General features: G+C 39.6%; 3 protein-coding genes across 3 annotated transcripts; 1 reads left to right on the plus strand and 2 right to left on the minus strand.

The window, feature by feature from the left end:
- Nucleotides 1–84: 84 nt before the first annotated feature.
- On the minus strand, nt 85–6,687 carry spc25 (SPC25 component of NDC80 kinetochore complex). The gene is made up of 7 exons (XM_083996314.1): nt 6,653–6,687; nt 5,396–5,570; nt 4,931–4,996; nt 4,522–4,668; nt 4,249–4,374; nt 2,520–2,615; nt 85–621 (listed from the first exon to the last, which is right to left on the minus strand). Exons 2-7 carry the CDS (start codon nt 5,547–5,549, stop codon nt 497–499), a joined length of 714 nt encoding a protein of 237 aa, XP_083852440.1. The 5' UTR covers nt 5,550–5,570; nt 6,653–6,687; the 3' UTR covers nt 85–496.
- Nucleotides 6,688–7,323: 636 nt separating this feature from the next.
- LOC311004799 (glucose-6-phosphatase 2-like) lies at nt 7,324–9,074 on the plus strand (the record flags this gene model as incomplete). The annotated part of the gene is made up of 5 exons (XM_083996968.1): nt 7,324–7,887; nt 7,969–8,082; nt 8,154–8,264; nt 8,348–8,469; nt 8,563–9,074. The coding sequence occupies exons 1-5, from the start codon at nt 7,670–7,672 to the stop codon at nt 9,072–9,074; spliced, it is 1,077 nt and encodes a 358-aa protein (XP_083853094.1). The 5' UTR covers nt 7,324–7,669.
- Nucleotides 9,075–10,607: 1,533 nt separating this feature from the next.
- Nucleotides 10,608–18,382, minus strand: abcb11a (ATP-binding cassette, sub-family B (MDR/TAP), member 11a; the record flags this gene model as incomplete). Its single annotated transcript, XM_083996970.1, has 27 exons — nt 10,608–10,861; nt 10,931–11,077; nt 11,733–11,939; nt 12,033–12,230; nt 12,323–12,479; nt 12,599–12,840; nt 12,958–13,161; nt 13,251–13,412; nt 13,524–13,628; nt 13,719–13,883; nt 13,973–14,081; nt 14,187–14,268; nt 14,611–14,800; nt 14,902–15,072; nt 15,176–15,379; nt 15,460–15,585; nt 15,668–15,778; nt 15,897–16,010; nt 16,101–16,275; nt 16,370–16,494; nt 17,091–17,262; nt 17,357–17,490; nt 17,583–17,667; nt 17,755–17,999; nt 18,095–18,143; nt 18,250–18,262; nt 18,358–18,382. The coding sequence occupies 27 exons, from the start codon at nt 18,380–18,382 to the stop codon at nt 10,661–10,663; spliced, it is 3,918 nt and encodes a 1,305-aa protein (XP_083853096.1). The 3' UTR covers nt 10,608–10,660.
- Between the last annotated feature and the right edge of the window lie 887 nt (nt 18,383–19,269).

Below are 19,269 nucleotides of genomic sequence, written 5' to 3' on the forward strand. Positions count from 1 at the left end.
TATTATGTTATGACTAACATAAATTAAAATGGAGCCCAGGGAAATAAAACTGTAAACTGTGCATCAAATTGTTAATAAAATGAAAAAATATATACATATGTGTGAATGATTAATTAATTAATTTATCTTTACTTTTGAAGAACATCTGGACACAGGTAGCAAAACTCATGGTTTGAAACAATGACAAATTCAATGTTAAGTAAAGCTCCAAACAAGCACATATAAGACATCAGTAATAATGCATTTAGATTAGAAATTTATTAATATAACATGCTAACTACTGTCAACAAAGTTGTATTGTAAATCCATAAGTCTGTATATACATATTGGTCTTTACAATTAGTTCTGTCAGATAATGTGTTGGTTACAGGGCTGATTACACATTAAAAACTGCTGCTGTACATTTTAAATGATTAAGAGGAATATGAACAGAACCAACAGAACATGTCCTTCTTTCTTACATTAGTCCACAGCGCAGCAAGAACTTCTTCCAACCTCAGCGGCGAGCCAGAGAGATAAACTCCTTCCTTATGCTTGCTAGGAATGCTGCTAAGTTATTGGTCTCCTGAAGTCGGCTTTCCAAGACTGGCAAACACTCAAGTGCAGGATCACTAGACACAACTGGGGAAATTAAAGATTTAGTCGCAATGCCTCTTGTGGAATATTTTTTTCAATAGCAAGTTTGAATCAACCAATCAATCTGTTTTTCTATTTGTTTTAACTTCATTCCCTCACCCATTTGTTCAAACTGAAAATGTTAATGTTTACAAACAAGTGACAAATACATAGTTGTATTTTTAAGACTAAATTATTTCCTGAGGTAATTAAGATTTTAGCAAATGTTATTCAAAAAGGAGTAGATGCTACATTTTTAAGGGCAACTTTCAGTCGTGGACTAATACACATCCGGTGCATTAATGGGTATTTACAGTAGAGTGTTCATTTTGACGAGAATGATGGCACACTGCAGGAACATTTTTTGACAACAGCGAATCTCTATGAAACAGAGAAATAAGCTACAACAGGCTTTAGATCAGAGATACTTCATGCACAGTTCCCAGCCTTAATGCGACTTGCCATGCTTTAATCTGCAACCCGCATGGCAGCAAATGATAAAGCAGGAACAGCTACAAACACTTGACCTATCCTGGCTCACACTATCCACTTCTATATTGCCAGTTTTGGCTCTATGGAGCACCACCAAAAAAAAAAAGGAAAAGCAAGCAGAGGATACTTAGATCCAACCCTTTGTCCTATTATTACACCCAGCAAAAGAAGTAAAAGCATAACACGAGTGCCAGTTTCAGATTGATGCAGTTGTCATTTTCATGTCCAGTGGCCACTTTGTAGCAAATACACTTGCACCCAGCTGAGTGTCCATGTGCATGTTGGTCATAAAAAGAGGTGTGGTCAGGTGCATTGTTGTCCCACTGCCTGGGCAATTAAAAATGGTTGCGCAACTGACCGACAAAAACCTGGTCTTAAAAGAATAGTTCACCCAAAATTCAAATTGCACTCATCTACTCACCCTCATGCCGACTAAGGACTGGGAGAAGTTTCAGAGTCCTCCGTGGCTTCTCTGAGTTACAGGGGGTCTCGGCGTAGCAGTGCATGTCAATATAACGGTTGCAAATGGATACCAACTGTCTTCTTTGGACGGACCAGGAAGAGGAGCTTCCGTTACAAACAAGCTTGAAATATAGACTTATTTAATTTTTTTCGGAACAATTTCTCATTTCGGGGCTTCAATACAAGACGGACATTACATACGAGCACTATGGAGGTATTGTATGTTTTTTGGTGTGTCTTTTTGTTACGAAGACAGTTGGTATCCATTTGCAACCGTTATATTGACATGCACTGCTACGCCGATACCCCCTGTAACTCAGAGAAGCCACGGAGGACTCTGAAACTTCTCCCAGCCCTTAGTCAACATGAGGGTGAGTAGATTTCAATTTCAATTTTGAGTGAACTATTCCTTTAAGTCAGAGGAACAATATTTCACTGTTATTTTAGGGTGCATTATTGGCACATACATTCTGTTTGTTACGTACAGGTAAAACTGTGCCACAGTGTTTCCCAATTATCAGTCTTAATTTGTTACACCACTGTTTCAAAATGAATGAAATTTACTTCTCATAGTATGATAGAAAAGAAGTCTAACTTGGTGATTTGTACCATTGTGTGTTTGTAAAATTAATAATTATAAGACAAAGTACAACCCTTAATAACCATGTGCTGTGACCATTTTTTCTGCTGCTATAATAGTGTATGTAATATGGACATGCTCTACATTAATTTGTGCCAAAAGCTTTTGATCCAGCACTTCAAACTGTTTTTGATCTAAGTTAACTGGTTTAGATACATAAACAATATGTTTAACTGATATGTTTCTCTGGTAGACAAACTGTTGTCATAGGTATATGGTGAGCTAAATTTCATTACACTGCGTAAAAGGTTTGTTAGTACGGGGCAATTTTGTGCAACACAGTGTGAGTGTTTCTGCAATTTTAACTTACTTTGGTAAGATCCTCCGTCGATCCCCATCGTAACAACATAGGCGCTGTCCAGGTCTGATGGGTTGATATTCCGAAAAATAAACTGCAGCTTCTCACCTTTAAACGGGAAACAAACACATTGTGTAAATTCCTCAGTCATATTTATTTCAACTTAGAAGACAAGACAAATACATGAATTTATTAAAATGTAGTATAGCCATTTATCCTATGTAATCTTTGCTAGTGCTCTACTATAGATTTGACGTGCAACAAAACTAGTCTGCACAGCATAAATTGCTGATCAGGGGTCTCATTTATAACCGTTGCGTACGCACAAAACGGGGCTGAAAGTGGCGTACGTGACTTTCCACGCCAAGGTTGTGATCTATAAAAAACAAACTTGACGGGAGAATGTGCGCAGCCCTAAGCAAACTCTGAGCCATGCGTACGCATGGTCTGGAGGAAAAGGGGAATTGGCGACACAGACGGTGTGGTGGTGAACTGAAGTCAGACTCAGGAAATGATGATTGAGAAGAACGATTATGTTTTTATTATCAGCCGTCACACATTTAATTTCAACCCGTATGCGTTAGATCCATGTTGCCACGGTGATTTAATTCAACAGCGTTATGTTGCATCGGACTGATGCTTCAGAAACATCTTCTTAGAATCTAACTTAAAATTCAAAATCAAAATTCCTTCTCTATATTTAATCACCACCGTCTCTCCGTCATATTGTTCACTCCCAGAGCGCAGGAGGAGGAGACGACGGCGCAGCTGCATGGAATAAATACATGGTGTAAATAACTATATGTTCCTATGATACTGTGTGAACATATGATCGAGAGTCAATTAAATCTCAAACCCTGGGAAAAAAATCCAGTAATCGTTTGCACAATTGTTACATTCTGTTTTCTTGTTATCAAGAGAAGTGTCATGTTTGATCATTCCTCAGAATGTAACTGATTCGGCTAATTATTCAAAGTTTTATCGATCAGTCTAATTACTGTAAATAATAGCTCGTGCGTAATTCTGCACCACGGCACCGCTGGAGGAGAAAGGAGGGAGAGGGAGACCATGATGAATGGTTAATAACTGGTTTCAGATTAGAACTGTTGTCATTGTTGTAACCATGTGCCGAACCGGGTCCAGCATTAGAGAGGCAGCGAAACAAAACAACACCGCGTGCGCTCCGTGCCGCTGACGCCGTTAACAGCTGCAGCAACACGTCACGTTGTCACTTTCACACCTGCAGCTAATTCACAACAGCGACAGAACAACAGCACGTCAGGCTCATTGACATGCAGATCGCATTCATGTGGTGGTTTGCATTGACCATCTACGGTTAAAACAGGGCGTGTACAGGGCGGAACGTGAAGCGGATTCAGCTGCGCACACTTGTAGGAACTCTGTGATTTATAAAGGGAAGTTTGCTTGCAAGTGTGCGTACGCAGGGTTTTATAAGTCTGAATATTTACTGGCGCACGCAAAACTTGGCTTTTGGGCGTACGTACACTTTTAGTAACGATCCCACGCACAGTTTTATAAATGAGACCCCTGTTGTATTTCTAATTAAACCACCTTGTGTTGGTTTATCAGTGGGTGTACGCCATGACTGAGCAACCTGAGGCGGCTAAAAAAAAACTGAGCTATACAGGAATTGTACCTCGTAAAGTTATCATATCAATTGTCATTAATGCATAACTACAGTAAGAAAGTATGTAAATGTACATATCAGTGTTTGACATACCTTTTACCAGTTGTGTTTTGCTGAGGATTGTTCTTATCTCCAACCCCAAATGATCCTGAAAGACGCCTCTGGCTTTCTGGAGATTTCTCAGTCTGTCCTTGTTTGCTTTATTTTGAGACTTGATTACTGAAAGAAAGGAAATTTACTAAAACAGCTGCATTCAACAGTAACAAATTAATTCTTTGATCTACCGTGTAGATCAAAGAATTAAAAAATGAATGGTGTAGATTCTACACCATTCATTTTTTTAATTTAATTAAATTTTCAACTTACAGTCTTTTCTCTTGGCTTGGTCTTCTTTAAGTCTCTCTATCTTCTGAATAATGTCATCTTTCTGCATCTCCTTCTGCTGAATCTCAGATAACACTTCAGAAATGGCGTGTTGTTTCTCTTTCAGTGATGAATTTTTGTGTTCCGAGTCTGGGGAAACAAACATTGCAACAGTCCAAGTCTATCACATAAACAATGGAGCTTTTGAAGCTGCATTACAAACTTTCATCCCAAAAAACAAGTATAGGTCTATAAAACTAGATGAATTATTCAGCACAAAACAGTTTAGTGCTGGTACAAAAATACAGAGGGTGTAGGGCTGATACCAACTGTATCAGTCGTGTTAAGTTTATATATAGCACACTATATAAGGCACAAATGCAGTGGTTTGCAGACAAATGCTGAAACTCACCTCTTTTGAATGTTTGCATCATCTCAAACAGAATCTCATCATCCTTAGATTTCTTTAAACATGCATCTGTACCAAAGGAAAATATCCATTAATATCCAAACACAATAGCAACTCTTATATCAACTAAAACAACTGCATAAACTGATAGTCAAGGCCCTCAGCACTGATTTGCTGAGTCACACTCACTATCATAAAATACTTCAAACTTGTAAACACTTTCCTGTTAAATTGGAAACAAAGACACTTGTCACACTGACACTGTAAGCCTACCGTTTAGCCATAAATAGCATCCTTATATGAATAAACAATGGCATACATTTACTCAGTGGTGTTTCTCCAGTTTTATGTAAGAACTTGGCCACTTGCAGCCATGCTTCACAGTGATTAAGAGGGCTGTCTGCACTCTTCCCCGTAACTGTGACCAACACCAAATTAAGCAATATAACACACATAAATTCAACTTACCAAGTGCTGTTTTGACAAATTGTCTATGGGACTGGCACAGCTCTGTGGTAGTATCCATTATCTCCCCAAATGTTTTAAGCTGTTTGTTGTGGATCTCCTCCATTGCACTGGTGAACCTGACACTCATGTTTGGATCAGTGATGGACGTCATCATGATGTTCAGATGTTAGACAATCTGTAATAAGAAACAAGAGACAGCACAATGCCAATGTGAACTTAGAAGAAAACACGGCTGTTTTTTGTGATTTCCCCCATTTAATGGCTGATAGGAACAGGCCAAAGTTTGAGCTTAGGTCCAGTGCCCCAAACTGCTGATCACAGCAGTTAGTGTAAATTAAAAGATGAGCGCATCTGGCTACAACAAAGTTAGGTGGTCAATAAATTATCTACTTCTACATTTGATTACATATAAACTTGCAAACATGTATGGTAACATTTATGCATAGACAGCTTACCAGAAGGCAAATTACACCAAAAAAGAATTGGTAATTCAAGTTTCATCAATAGGTGCTAGCTGATAAAAACAATACATCTCTTTAGCTTATTATTATAATGCAAGCAAAAATAGTGAGCAATCATTAAGACATAAAGGTTAACTTCAAGATCAATCAAGTTTATTTATAAAGCACAATTAAAATCAACCCAAGTTGACCAAAGTGCTGATCAAGAAGGCAGCAAACTCAAAAAGTGCTTAGGATGAAATCAGACCTGCAAACACTAGCTGGTTGTTATTATAGAGCAAAATCTTAAAAAAAAAAAATCAGTTACAGCTAATGATTAGTTAATGCTGTCAGTTATTTTTCAAGCAAAACTGCCTAAATCTGGGGGGTTTAGAGATTCTCAAATGCGATACACTGCTACAAGTCACGTCTCGCTCTGCAGAGGGTTAATGTTGTTAGTCTGGTTGCTTAGTGTGACCAAAGACGGTTTATCTTTGGTATGACAACGACTGGGGCTGGTTTTGTTAGTTATAAACCTTACGTTACTCCGCACTAATTAGCGTACACAGTGGCGAGGTCACAAGGACACAGCAGCAGTAACTCGTACAGAGCATCAGCAGTTCACAGCTTGACTAGCGTGAACCCAAAGTGGAAACATTAGCAAGTTGACGCTAACGTTAGCTTGGAAACACGAGCAGGTCGTTAGCCGGAGGTAAGTTAGCATGCGCCACGAATTAAACCAAGTACCGTTACCGTGTACCACTGACTGACTTATGAGGGGAAAAACACTTCGTTTACATGTCGACTCAATACTTACACGTCTTTGGTGCTGTCTTTAAACGCCTCCTTTTGCTTTGTGTCCTGCAGCTCACACGGTCGTTATTTTCAAAAATCGGCGGTATGAGCTGCAGGGGCGGGGTCCGCTACCGGAAATGACATCAGATTATTTTCTTCCGCTTACAAGTCAACTGTCTAAAAACAGTCAGCTTTTGTAACTCATAGGCGCCGTGTTTTCCCTGCTTTCATTTTACTCTAAATTTGTTTCTTCTAAAAAGCAGCTACGTGTCTCCCAAAGGTTAAAATACAAAAGATGAGCGTCTTATATGATCACAATGTAAAAATTTACCCCCATGTCTTTATTTGCGACACCACCATGTGGTGAGTTTTGGAAAGTTCAGGTGGGTCCATAATATGAGGAGGCCTCATGTGAGACTGTGCATGCATGGTCCCAACCAGCCAGGCACCTCAGCACCAAGTTGAAAGATAATTTGTAGCAGTATTATATCATTGCCAGTGTTATGTAAGCGGATGGTCGCAAGATGATTGTAGTTTAGTGGAAAGAAAAACAAAAAAAAACTAATGATCGGCTCCAGTCAGTATGCTCAGCTGTGGATGCCAGATGGGCTGTGTTTTTCAGTTGCAATATTATGGGTAGCCCGTTTTGTTGCTACGTTCACAGAGAATGAGAATATTAATGAGGCTGAAAGGTTACGCAGGGCACTGTCCCTTTCAGTGTGTACAATGGCTAATATTTAACAATTGTAAAAGCAATGGTCTGTAAAAGATCTAATGGCTCCACAGTCTGGGTGTAAACAGTTTTTGTAACATGTCTTAAAATGCTGAGCCCTCATGACAAGGGAACACATTATTTTATTTCTCGTGAGTCCAAATAGAAGAGCTTGAAGTTGTTGCCATGGTTCTGCCGAATGATTTATGATGCCAGGTTGAGATATAAAGCTATCTGAGGTGCGAAGAGGGTTCACGGTGCTTTTACTGGTGCAGAGAAAGCGGCTGTTGCACTTGGTTAGAGAGGCACACAGAAAAGGAGCTTCAGATGGATTTTGTGCACAGCAGCGGGGTGCTGGTTATTCAGCACCTGCAAAGCAACTACAGGGAATGTCACGACTTCCTCAACTTCATGTCCACTGTGGGTGACCCTCGTAATATTTTCTCTGTTTATTTTCCTGTCTGGTTCCATCTCAGTCACAATGTTGGCACCAAGATGATATGGGTGGCCGTTATTGGAGACTGGTTCAATCTTATTTTCAAATGGTAAGCCAACTTTCAGGTTAATATTTTAACATTTTGAGTGTTCTGTGTGTTATCATTGATCTGGTGCCTGTTTTTTTTTAGGATCCTGTTTGGCCAGCGACCTTACTGGTGGGTCCAAGAAACTCACTTCTACCACAACAATTCATTCCCACATTTGGAGCAGTTTTCCATCACGTGTGAAACAGGACCAGGTTTGTATCATGTATGCAATATATTCTAACAAATATAAAAGTGGCGCTAATGCTGATGTTTCTGTCTGCAGGTAGTCCTTCTGGTCATGCTATGGGTTCATCTTGTGTGTGGTATGTGATGATTACATCTGCTCTCAACTTCACGGGGCCTTCATCCACTGCCACATCTGTCCAGAGTTTTCAGAGGTGGGCAGTCACATTGAACCATATCAAGGTTGTATGCACTTTTCATCATTAGTGGTCGCACATAAAAATGTCTATCCTTTCAGGTTTCGTCTTCTGAAGTCTGCTCTGTGGATGGTGTTTTGGGTCATTCAGATAAATGTTTGCATCTCCAGGGTTTTTATTGCAACACATTTCCCTCATCAGGTTATCCTCGGCCTTTTAGCAGGTGAGTTCCACCTTGTATTCACAACCAGACAGCGAGTCGTATGTTGTTGTAGTTTACATTAAACTTTTTTTTTTTTTTTTTTACATCTTTCAGGTATGCTGGTTGCTGAGGTGTTTGATCACATCCCATCAGTCTACACTGCTAGTTTGAAAGTGTACCTCCAAACCAATGTTTTTCTTTTTTCTTTTGCTGTTTGCTTTTACCTACTCCTCAAACTGATGGACATTGACCTTCTGTGGTCAGTTACTAAAGCCAAGAAGTGGTGCACTAACCCGGACTGGATCCACCTCGACACCACCCCTTTTGCAGGTCTTTTTAGAAACCTTGGAGCCTTGTTTGGTCTGGGCCTGGCTGTAAACTCTGAGATGTTCACTCAGAGCTGTAAGGGCAAGAACGGCTACAAAACCAGATTTAAACTCATGTGTGTGACAGCAACTCTCACTTGTCTACAGCTGTACGATCTCATCAAAATCCCCACGCACACTGAGTTCCTGTTTTACATACTGTCCTTCTGCAAGAGTGCTTCAGTACCTCTTGGTGTGGTTGCTGTTATTCCTTACTGTGTTAATTTATTGATAGGAGATGACGACAGGAAGCTGGCTTAGATTATGGGGGAATTTTTAATGATTCATCACGTTGCTTTTCAACTAGCATTTAAGGATAGAAAATGAGTTAATTCCTGTCACCAGACAAACAGATATACATATATCACCTGTCAGACGGTCAGCCAAAGTTATTGCACAGTCTAATAAGCACTGAAACTGCAATATATGTTGAAACAAGTTATCCTACTAGTTAAATGATAAAATATTTCACGTGGTCTATTTGCGATGTACATAACCAAGTATAAGTAGAGTACTTCTCTTTTTTGTGTTAGTTTTATATGTACAGTATAACCAATTGCATGAGTGTATATGTGAATCATAACTATGACATGGAAGACTGTTGTAAATAAACATATTAAGATTTTTATCAATCTAGAATTCAGTTTTCTTATTACATTACTGTCGTTTGGGTGAGAATTTTGCCCAAATTGTTTTTCCTACAAATATGCTCAATATATATATATATATATATATATATATATATATATATATACCGTATATATATTTAGCAAAACCTTATCATGGTTATATGATGTAAAATATTTTTCAATATTTAGATTGTACTGTGATATAAAAACAATAACTCAAGATTATGGTAAAATAGCCAGTCTTGGAAAACATAACAGCAGCTCAACAACATATTCAGTTTTTTTTTGCCACATCCAATACTGTATGTGCTGTACATCAATGTATGTACATCCCGCTCTGTCCAAATCCCATGAATTTTACAGCTTGGCTTCCCAGGCAAATTCAGATATAAATCAGCCAAATGTAATGAGGTAGAACAAAGTCTCTGCTGTTACTAGATTAGGCAGTTTAGTTAAAATCACCAGCAGAACCTATTTCCTCATCTTTTCCCACTGTCTCTCGTTGCTAAGCATTCAGTGGCACCTGAAGCCTGGCACTAAATGATATAACTGTCCTAAGTGCCCAGGCTACTTGCTACTGTAAGCCATGTTTGAAGAAACATCTGTGTGTGGGTACTTTATTATCTTGGTGCTAAGAGCAAACCAACGTTGGACCACTCAGCAGACAAAACTGTAGCAACTAAGACCATAATCACATACGTTAAGTAAAATAATAAAATAAAAAAAGACAAACATTTGTTAACAAATTAGAAATTGGAAAGCAAATGCATTTTATTTACATATGTTTTTGTTCGAATAAGGACTTTTGACATGGATCCTTTGGATTTCTCAAAAATTGTATGGTACAGTTTTCCACAAATTATGCAAAGAAAGAACAATTCAAGACAGTGATCTCAGTCCAACTATAGAAAAAACTCATAAACAAATAAAAACACAATAAATTCTTCCTCCACATTATTCACAATAAACCACATACCGGTAATTACAAAAAAACACATAATTCTTACCAGAAGATGAGAACAAATTGTGTTCTATATATTCTAACCGGGAAATAAAAGTATAATTTCTTTGCATTGTGTGAAGATGCAGGATGAATTTCGTGTCTGTGTCTGTGTCTTACTGTCTGTCTCGGTGTCAATTCATTAAATGACACAACATCGATCCAATGTACAGTAAAGCCTACACAATAATCATTGACAATATGCTCATGATAGGTGCCTAGCTGATAGAAGCACCTGTTGTAACCAGTTTGTAATAGGCACCCCTCTTGGCCATCAGTTTATCATGTGTGCCTTGCTCTATGACAACTCCCTGAGACATCACTGCAATGATGTCAGCGGTCTGGATAGTAGATAGCCGGTGAGCAATGACGATGCAGGTTCGTCCTTTTCTTGCCTCGTCCAAAGCAGATTGGACAGTCTGTGGAAAAAGAAAGCTTTGTCAAAACTTTGTTTTGTGTTTAACTTATTAGAAGTAGAAATGTATCACCTTTTCACTCTCTGTGTCCAGGGCAGAGGTTGCCTCGTCTAAGAGCAGGATCTTGGGGTTCCTGACAATGGCCCGGGCGATGGCAATACGTTGTTTCTGCCCTCTTGACAACTGGGATCCCTGAGCACCGACCTGAGTCTCATATTTCTATACGTTTGTAAATGTATAGAGAGAAGTGGAGAAAGCCAAAGGTCAAAAGGTCAGCCATTGTGAGCTTATGGAAGAATTTCATTGTGGTGCCAAATACAAGTCATCTGATAAAGTTTCCATGACACAGGCCATGCAAATATGCTAAGTATTCAGCTGACAGTTAAGATTAAATGTAATACTTTAACTAGAAAACAGCGGCTGACAGAATGACCTGACCTCAGGCTCCATTTAGTGATGTTCAGGAGCTTTTACAAGTGTCAGATGATCAGAATCAGGAGATTATGGAGACATTTACTGAGCATTACTAGGATATTCCACCAATGTTGGCTTTAAACTGACTCTGACTGAAACCTGAAACATTCAAAACAGCTACTAAATGCAGCTTTGGAGGTGAAAGTGTTGTCTGTTATATTGTTAGAGCAACTCATTATGAGTCAGCTCTATCAACTCTAATGGGTTATCACGGTCAAATTAGCTTCTTTTAAAATTATGCTTGCTTTAATTTGTATTTTTGGCTGTAGTCTCTGCATATGGGGCACCTGCTTAAATTGTGTTTTAAACTAAGAGATTGACTCACGAAATGAAATACATGCCAAGGTATTAATAGCAATTCTACCAAGAACAACTGATGAACTGAAGTACTTTTACTTACATCTGGTAGCGTCATCACAAAGTCATGAAGGTAGGCTTTCTTAGCAGCTTCTACAATCTCTTCCATGCTGACAATATGTGTGTTATCTCCATACTGTATGTTCTCTGCGATACTGCAGTCAAACAGCACTGGCTCTTGGGACACAATGCCAATCTGAGCTCTTAGGAAGGGCACATTGACCGTGTGAGATGGGCGACCATCAATGAACTGAAAATGAAAGATGACAGTGTGAATGTCTTTGAAATAAGATTAAACTTGTTCTGTGGTGACCACAATGGATTCTTACATTGATCTACTCACCACTTGACCCTCGTCTGGGTCATAAAACCTTTCCAACAGTTGAACACTGGTGCTTTTCCCACAGCCACTGCTCCCAACAAACGCCAAAGTCTGACCAGGTTTCACAGACACAACCAAGTCATTCAAAACCTGGGTATCCGGCCGCGTTGGATAAGTGAACTTGCAGTGGAGGAATTCTATTTTACCTTTGAACATATCCTAAAGATGGATAACAAGTCTTAATCATTTCACCATAACAAAATTACATCATACTATGCACGATACCATCTTATTCACTGAATTGAACAAACCCATTTCTCTCCGCCTTTAAGGGTTTTGCTGTTTGCAGGAACTCTGTCCAATAGTTTGAAAAGCTGTGCAGCAGCAGTTTTGGCTTTGGCATAATCTGGGGTGAAGGAGGAAGCTTTGCCTAGTGCTGTCCCACTGATTACTATAGATGAAATCACTCTGGAGGAACACAAACAAATGATGTGATCGGTTGATGTTCGGTAATCACATCACAAAACACAAAATAGAAATCTGCAAAAGTCTGATTTCTCTAGAGGAAGAATCTTTTTTTTACCAACCTGAAAACAATCATGTATTGTAGCCCCTCAGAGCTAACCAAATACCCTCCATATCTAAATGAAGCAGCATATGCCATGAAGATAACACACTGAGCAAACCCAAAACAGATGCCATAGATGTTGGCTCTCTTTTTGGCAGATTTATATGGAGGCTCAAGTTTCTGCTCATATAATTCCACAAATGAGCTCTCTTTGGCAATGCCCGCAATTGTCCTGATGTTGGCAAGAGCTTCGCTGGATACCTGGGGGAGAGAGCGCAGATCTTGTGTAGTCTGTGACTTTTACAGAGACTTTGACAGATTTTAAGGGCTGTTAAGTTGTACAGTAAATGTTCACATAGTAGAGGAAGAGGAGCTTACCCGCCCTGCTGCTTCCATGGCCTTTTTGTCTTCATTTGCAAAACCTGTCAGCATTTTGGCTTGGAATACCCCAGATAACCCAATGAATGGCAGGAAGCACAAAATTACCAAAGTTAACTTCCAGCTGTAGTAGAAGGCAATGATGAAAGATGCTCCAATGCTGGTCAAAGAGTTAACAATCATGCCAATCTGAGAGCCCGTTGCCTGCAAAAGTTATATCACATATGAAACAACTAGACCAGAACTATGTGTTAGAAATAATGTGACATAATGCCTGTAAATGTGCTCCTTACCCCCTGGACCATGGAGGCATCAGTAGCCAGTCTGGTGGTCAGAGCTCCTGGACTGTTTAGCGGGTCATCAAACCAGCCAATCTCTTGTCTCAACATGGCCTGGAAGCCCATTTTCCTCAGACGGCGGGTCAGTAGCTCCCCAGACTTGGCAAAAGCAAAGCCCTGGGATATAAAATCTGAGTCAGTTTGAAATTGAGTCCTTTCTTATTCTTTTCATTCTTTGTCTGATGAGTATATGCACTATACATATTAACTAAAAATGCTGATGCCCACCTGTAAAAACTGTGAGAAGAAACTAGTCACAGCCACAAGGCAGAACAGAACACATATCCCATTGATTTGTTCTCTCTGTTCCTCCAAGTCGCGGATGGCAAAAGTCTGCAAACACAATGTAAATCATTAAACAGGCTACCGAAACCGGTAACAATACAGACTAAATCCATCATAAGCCTTGGGAGCAGCTCTTACACCAAGAATTTGGCTGAATAAGATAGCATATATGGGGCTGACAGAGCCGTTGACACCGGCTCCCAGCGAGCCCGCCAGCATGTAAGGCCACTCTGGTTGGTTGTACTTAAGGATGCGTAGTACTGGGGCAGGCTCTACATGTTCATCTTCATTATCTTCACATTTCTGTAAAAAAAAATGCATTAGATTTATTTGCTTCCTACTGGACAAATGGCAATTAAGTTGATGCATTAGAAAACCAATAAGGGAAGTACATATTCCAGTGTGTTCTTCATGTTCGAAATGATCCCGAGGCTGCCCGGTAATGCATCAGGGACAGAACCATTTGACAATGTGCTCTGAGATCGCAGCCGAACAGTGCTCCTGCAAGAGTGATATTAAGAGCATTACATTATTTTAATGTTGATATAATGTTTTGTTTTTTTCTACATTTTCTGGTGTGGTCTCTTTCAGCTGGATTTACTGTACCTTTTACTGGATCTGATGCTATCACGGCTAAAGTGCCTCACTTTCAGATCAAAGTCGTCTTCCTGAGCTTCACTCACTCCATCTGGTGGAAAAAGATAACAAATCAATACAACTTTAATACGAGCACTGGAGCTTCCACTGCTCTCCAACACAGACACAGGAACAACGATCAAACGCACTCTGACGGACTGCCCAGTGCCTCCTGCTGAGGGAGGAATTAGTGAGTATAAGAGAGTTAAGGTTAGGGAGTATTGTCTTTCACAGAACCTGCGTTTACAGTACTTGTTTTCTTTCTTTCATACATAGAGACTCAATAGGTCTTTTCACAATAGGGATTTTTGGTTTGTCATAGCAACCTGGCTAGAAAATGCTTGGAACATGGTTAGTAAGTAAGTAAAACTAATGCACTCTGTATCAATCTTACCATTTTTTGTGCTGGATGTGCCTTGGTTCTGCAGGGTGACCAGGGTGAAGTAGACACCTTTCTTTTCCAGTAGCTCACTGTGTGTCCCTCTCTCAACAGCCTGCCCATGCTCAAAACCAATGATGACATCTGCATTTCTAATGGTGGACAGACGGTGGGCTATAGAAATCGTTGTCCTGCCCATGTGCACCTGCACATATTCCAGTTATTAGGGCCTCATTCCACAAAACAACAATGTGTTAATCAAGTAAAGAAATGTGTTGTGTTGTATTCTGTAGCATAGTGACTCACCTTATCCAGAGCTTCCTGGACAACAGCTTCACTTTCATTGTCCAGTGCAGATGTGGCCATATCCAGCAGTAAGATCTTGGGGTTTCGGACCAGAGCTCGAGCAATGGCAATTCTCTGTTTCTGTCCTCCACTCATTTGTCCTCCACCTTCACCCACCATTGTATCAAATTTCTGGAAGATATGTCTCTTATTGGCCTCCTGGTTGGTTTCATTGATTGAGTTTTGGCAGTTTCAGAATATCACCATAAAATATAGTCATAATATGCTAACATACCTGGGGCAGTTCCATTATAAAATTATAGGCATTAGCCCCTTTGGTTGCCTGGATGATGTCTTCCATTGTAACTCCAGGTCGACCAAAGCGGATGTTTTCAGCTATGGTTGTAGCAAACAGAACTGGCTCCTGCTCAACAATACCAATGAGAGAGCGGAGCCACTGGATGTTTAAAGTGCGGATGTCATGGCCATCCAAAGTCACCTGAGAAGGAGAATCATATATGTGAAAAAGCCTTCAAATGTCTACAGATGTTGTGTGTCGTTGTGCAGGTTCTTGGTTACCATTCCTCCTGCTGGGTCATAAAACCTCTGGATGAGCTGGACTGTGGTGCTCTTTCCTGCTCCGCTCGGTCCAACAAAAGCAGTGGTTTGTCCTGCTTTAACCTGCATGCTCAGGTCATTTAAAATCTGCAAACGTAGTTGGTTTTTCATCAGTCAGTTTAGAGAACTGAGACATGAACATTAAGAACTGCAAAGCAAAGACAATTACCGTGACTTCAGGCCGAGATGGGTAGAAAAAAGTGACATTATGGAACTCAATGTCACCTTTAACTTTGTCTAATTTGTGACCTTCTTGTGAGAAACAATCAATTTCTGGTTCCTGTGAATGCAACAGAACAGAACTTTATTCTAATGGTGAAGAATTTGTCTCTTATAACAGACGGTTTCCAATCTGGACTGTATCTGCAATAAAGTCTTGAATAGCATACTGATTTTACCCGATCAATTGTGTCAAAGATGGTCTTTGCAGCTGCACGACCTGAGGCAAAGGCTTCCAAACACGGTGAGGCTTGACCAAGGTTCATTGCTGCCATGAGTACTCCAAAAAACACCTGCAAACAAACACCGCACACACATGATCAAACAACTGCCACAGTCTCTGAAATATTGAGTATGGGTTAAATGCAGTGAAATGTACATACCTGAATAAGGCTACCAGGTGACAGTTCTTTGGTCTCGATGACCAATTTAGATCCGTACCAAAAGGCCAGAGCGTAACAAAGGAAAATGATGAACCAAAGGTATCCCTGAAACACTCCTATGATTGTGCCTTTTTTCACACCCCAGGTCTGAGCCTCCACAAGGTTTTGGTCATATCTGTCCAAAGTTCACCAAGTTTTTAATCCCATTCCTAACACAGAGGAAGCTGCCCTTCATTGTCAACTTGTGATGTTAGAAAATGAAAAAATACCTTTCAGCTTCTTTTCCTTCTCCACCAAACGCTGCCACTGTTCTGATGGATGACAGAACCTCATCAGCCACTGCTCCCGCTTTAGCGTAGGCCTTCAGCTCTTGTCCTGTCAGCCTGGCCACAGCCTTCAGGAAGGAATCAAAAAATACACAAAACATTAAAAAACATGACTTTGCCTGTCCAAAAAAAAGTCACACACTCTAATATTTCCTTGGACCACCTTGAGCTTTAAATACAGCACACATTCGCTGTGGCATCGTTTCGATAAGCTTTTGCAATGTCACACCTTGTTTTTTTTACAATTTGATTTCATCAAACGTTTAAGTGACCACATTTCTTCCTTGAAGATGGTGGTTCCCTACTATCCTTCCAGTTTTATTTAATAATGCATTAAACAGTTCTTAACCCAATTTTAGTTGTCTCAGTAATCTCCTTAGATGTTTTATTTACTTGATGAATGCCAATAATTTGACCCCTCTGAAACAGATTAATAACTTTCCACAACCACAGTATGTGTCTTCCAACCTAGCTGTTTAAGAAATGAGACTGCATCAGTTAGGGTTAAATAACTTGTTGATAACTGAAACATAATCCATGCAGTAATTATCCAATGGGAGGCTCTTACCTATAAGCTTAATTAAATCCAGGTGGTGACTTTTTTTGGGGGGGACGGGCAGTGTATCATTCATTCATTAAAACATAACCTATGTGATTCACGTACCACAGCCATCAGTCCAGCAGCTATACCAATCAGCGGGCTCACAGCTATGACCACCAAAGTCAGCTTCCACCCACCAATGAATCCAACCATGAACCCAAACACAAATGTGGAGAGCCTCTCAATGAAGATAGACACTTGGTCGGCGATTGCATTGTTGATCTTATTGATATCACTGTGAAGGAAAGAAGTCAGCGGCACTTCTCACTGTAAAACATTCTCCAAGTCACATTGTCTCACTGATCTGCAGCAACAGTTGTCCAACTCACTCTGAAATCCTTGTGTTCAGTTCACCAACAGAGTTGCAGTCAAACCATCCAATCTCCATTTGCATTACTTTTCGGAAATAAGTCTTCCGGATTCTCTGAGTTTGTCTTGCAGCCACGTACACCCACAGAACAATCTGCATTGAGGTACAAAATTAACTCTGTGAAAAGATATAATGTACCACACTGTTGGGAGACATAGGGGTAACAATTAAATAAAAAATCTTACTTGAAAATAACTAAGACAAAGAACTCCTAATCCAATTCCAATATAATAATATGAAAACATGGTCATCTGTGCTTCAATGTCCACCCTGCCAAGAGAGTAAAGTTACAACACAACAACAACAGCTCTAACACACTGTCACAACAATCGCATCAACAATAAACTGATGACTCACCCACAGTAAAGTCCACTGCTGTTTTCAGCTGTTTCATAAATGGAGCCATTGATCCAATAAATGGTGTTGTTGCTGCAAGTCTTGTTTGGGTCTTTCAGTTCCTGAACCTCAAGCTCATAAGCCACAAATGTGTCTGTCATCTTGCCATAGACCAGAAGCATGAGAGGCGAAGCTGCACCATGAATGAGGGCACACAAGCCCCCCACTACCATCATCATAGTGTCTTTCCAGGTGGCGAATCGAAACTACAACATAGAATTTGTGGATTAAAACGACAACGTGCAATAGTTGATGAAGATAATGAGTGGAATAATGTTGAATTGTATGGGTGGATGTTTACCAGTTGAAAGTATCCAACACTAAGTGTGTTTTCTTTTTCCTTGTCATCTCTGCAAAATGTTTAATTTACATCTTAAATAAATAACTGTAGATATATATTGTTGTCTGAACCATAGAATATTATGAGTAAGGTCAAGTCTCTTAATACAAACTTACCCATCTTGATTTTCTGGAGGAGAAGCGTAAAATTATATTTAGATTTGCCTGTTTAGATTATGATATATAACGTTGTTGTATTAGTTTTATAGAAATAAGATCACTTACCTTCTGTTTTTGTTGATTCCGTCATGTTTGTTTTCATATCCAGTTTGGCGACTGGTCGAAGACAAAAATAACATTGTAGTAGGCTACTCTCAGTTTTCAAAACAGGTTCATTGGAGCTACCTTTCAGATTCAATATGTAAACAACTCAAAAGTTAAATCTAAAAAGGTATCTTACAAGTTAATTTTCAATTTGTAAGTTATCGATCAAGTTAAAAAATGGTGAATTCACTGACGCCACAGACAGGCACAAAAGCATGACACATCTGTTAACTTGTTTCCTGATAACTACTGAGAGTTTAAACATACGTATTTAAGGTTTGAGGAAAGAATGTATTAATGTTCAGGTGAAAGATTTACATTTGTTCATCAGGCATGCAACATGGACATAAGATATATGGGAGAAAGTTACAGCTTTTCTCAACTTACTGTACCAATGTCAAAAAACTGCAATCATCCTTGCCGGATCCTGGTTGAGTATTAATGCAGCAACAGTTTGGAAGAAAAGCAAAAGTGTACTGTACCTGGAGCTCTCTCAATAAATCTCTGGTTTCCTCAGATTTCCACCAGCAACACTGAGGCTCATCAGAGAAAATTCCTATCTTGTTTGCAGGTAATATATATGCCCCTCCTCAGCCATTATCTACACCTCCATTAGACTGATAAGGGTCGCACCACCAGTACAACCTTTACTAGTCTGCATTTGTAAGGCAAAATTCAAACACTTGGCCAAGTCAATACACACTGATTGCTATTTATCACACCATAACATCTTAGTTTTACCATTATACAATGAGACATTTGTGAAAAAAGAAAAAAAAAGTGAATTTTTCAGCACTTCTCACACAAAATGTGAGAAAAAAAATTTGGCACAAAATTTAGCATGAATGTGTTGTTATCACAAGTGGCTGTAAA

The sequence above is a fragment of the Trachurus trachurus genome, assembly GCF_905171665.1.
Source record: "Trachurus trachurus genome assembly, chromosome: 21".
Classification (NCBI taxonomy): Eukaryota; Metazoa; Chordata; class Actinopteri; order Carangiformes; family Carangidae; genus Trachurus; species Trachurus trachurus.

Excerpts from the sequence above, each read along its gene's own strand:
- spc25 (XM_083996314.1), bottom strand. The coding sequence starts at position 5,549 with ATGATGACGTCCATCACTGATCCAAACATGAGTGTCAGGTTCACCAGT. Across the intron at positions 4,669-4,930 it reads GATGCAAACATTCAAAAGAG|ACTCGGAACACAAAAATTCA; the intron begins GTGAGTTTCAGC and ends TTGTTTCCCCAG. Across the intron at positions 2,616-4,248 it reads CAAAACACAACTGGTAAAAG|GTGAGAAGCTGCAGTTTATT; the intron begins GTATGTCAAACA and ends TCCCGTTTAAAG.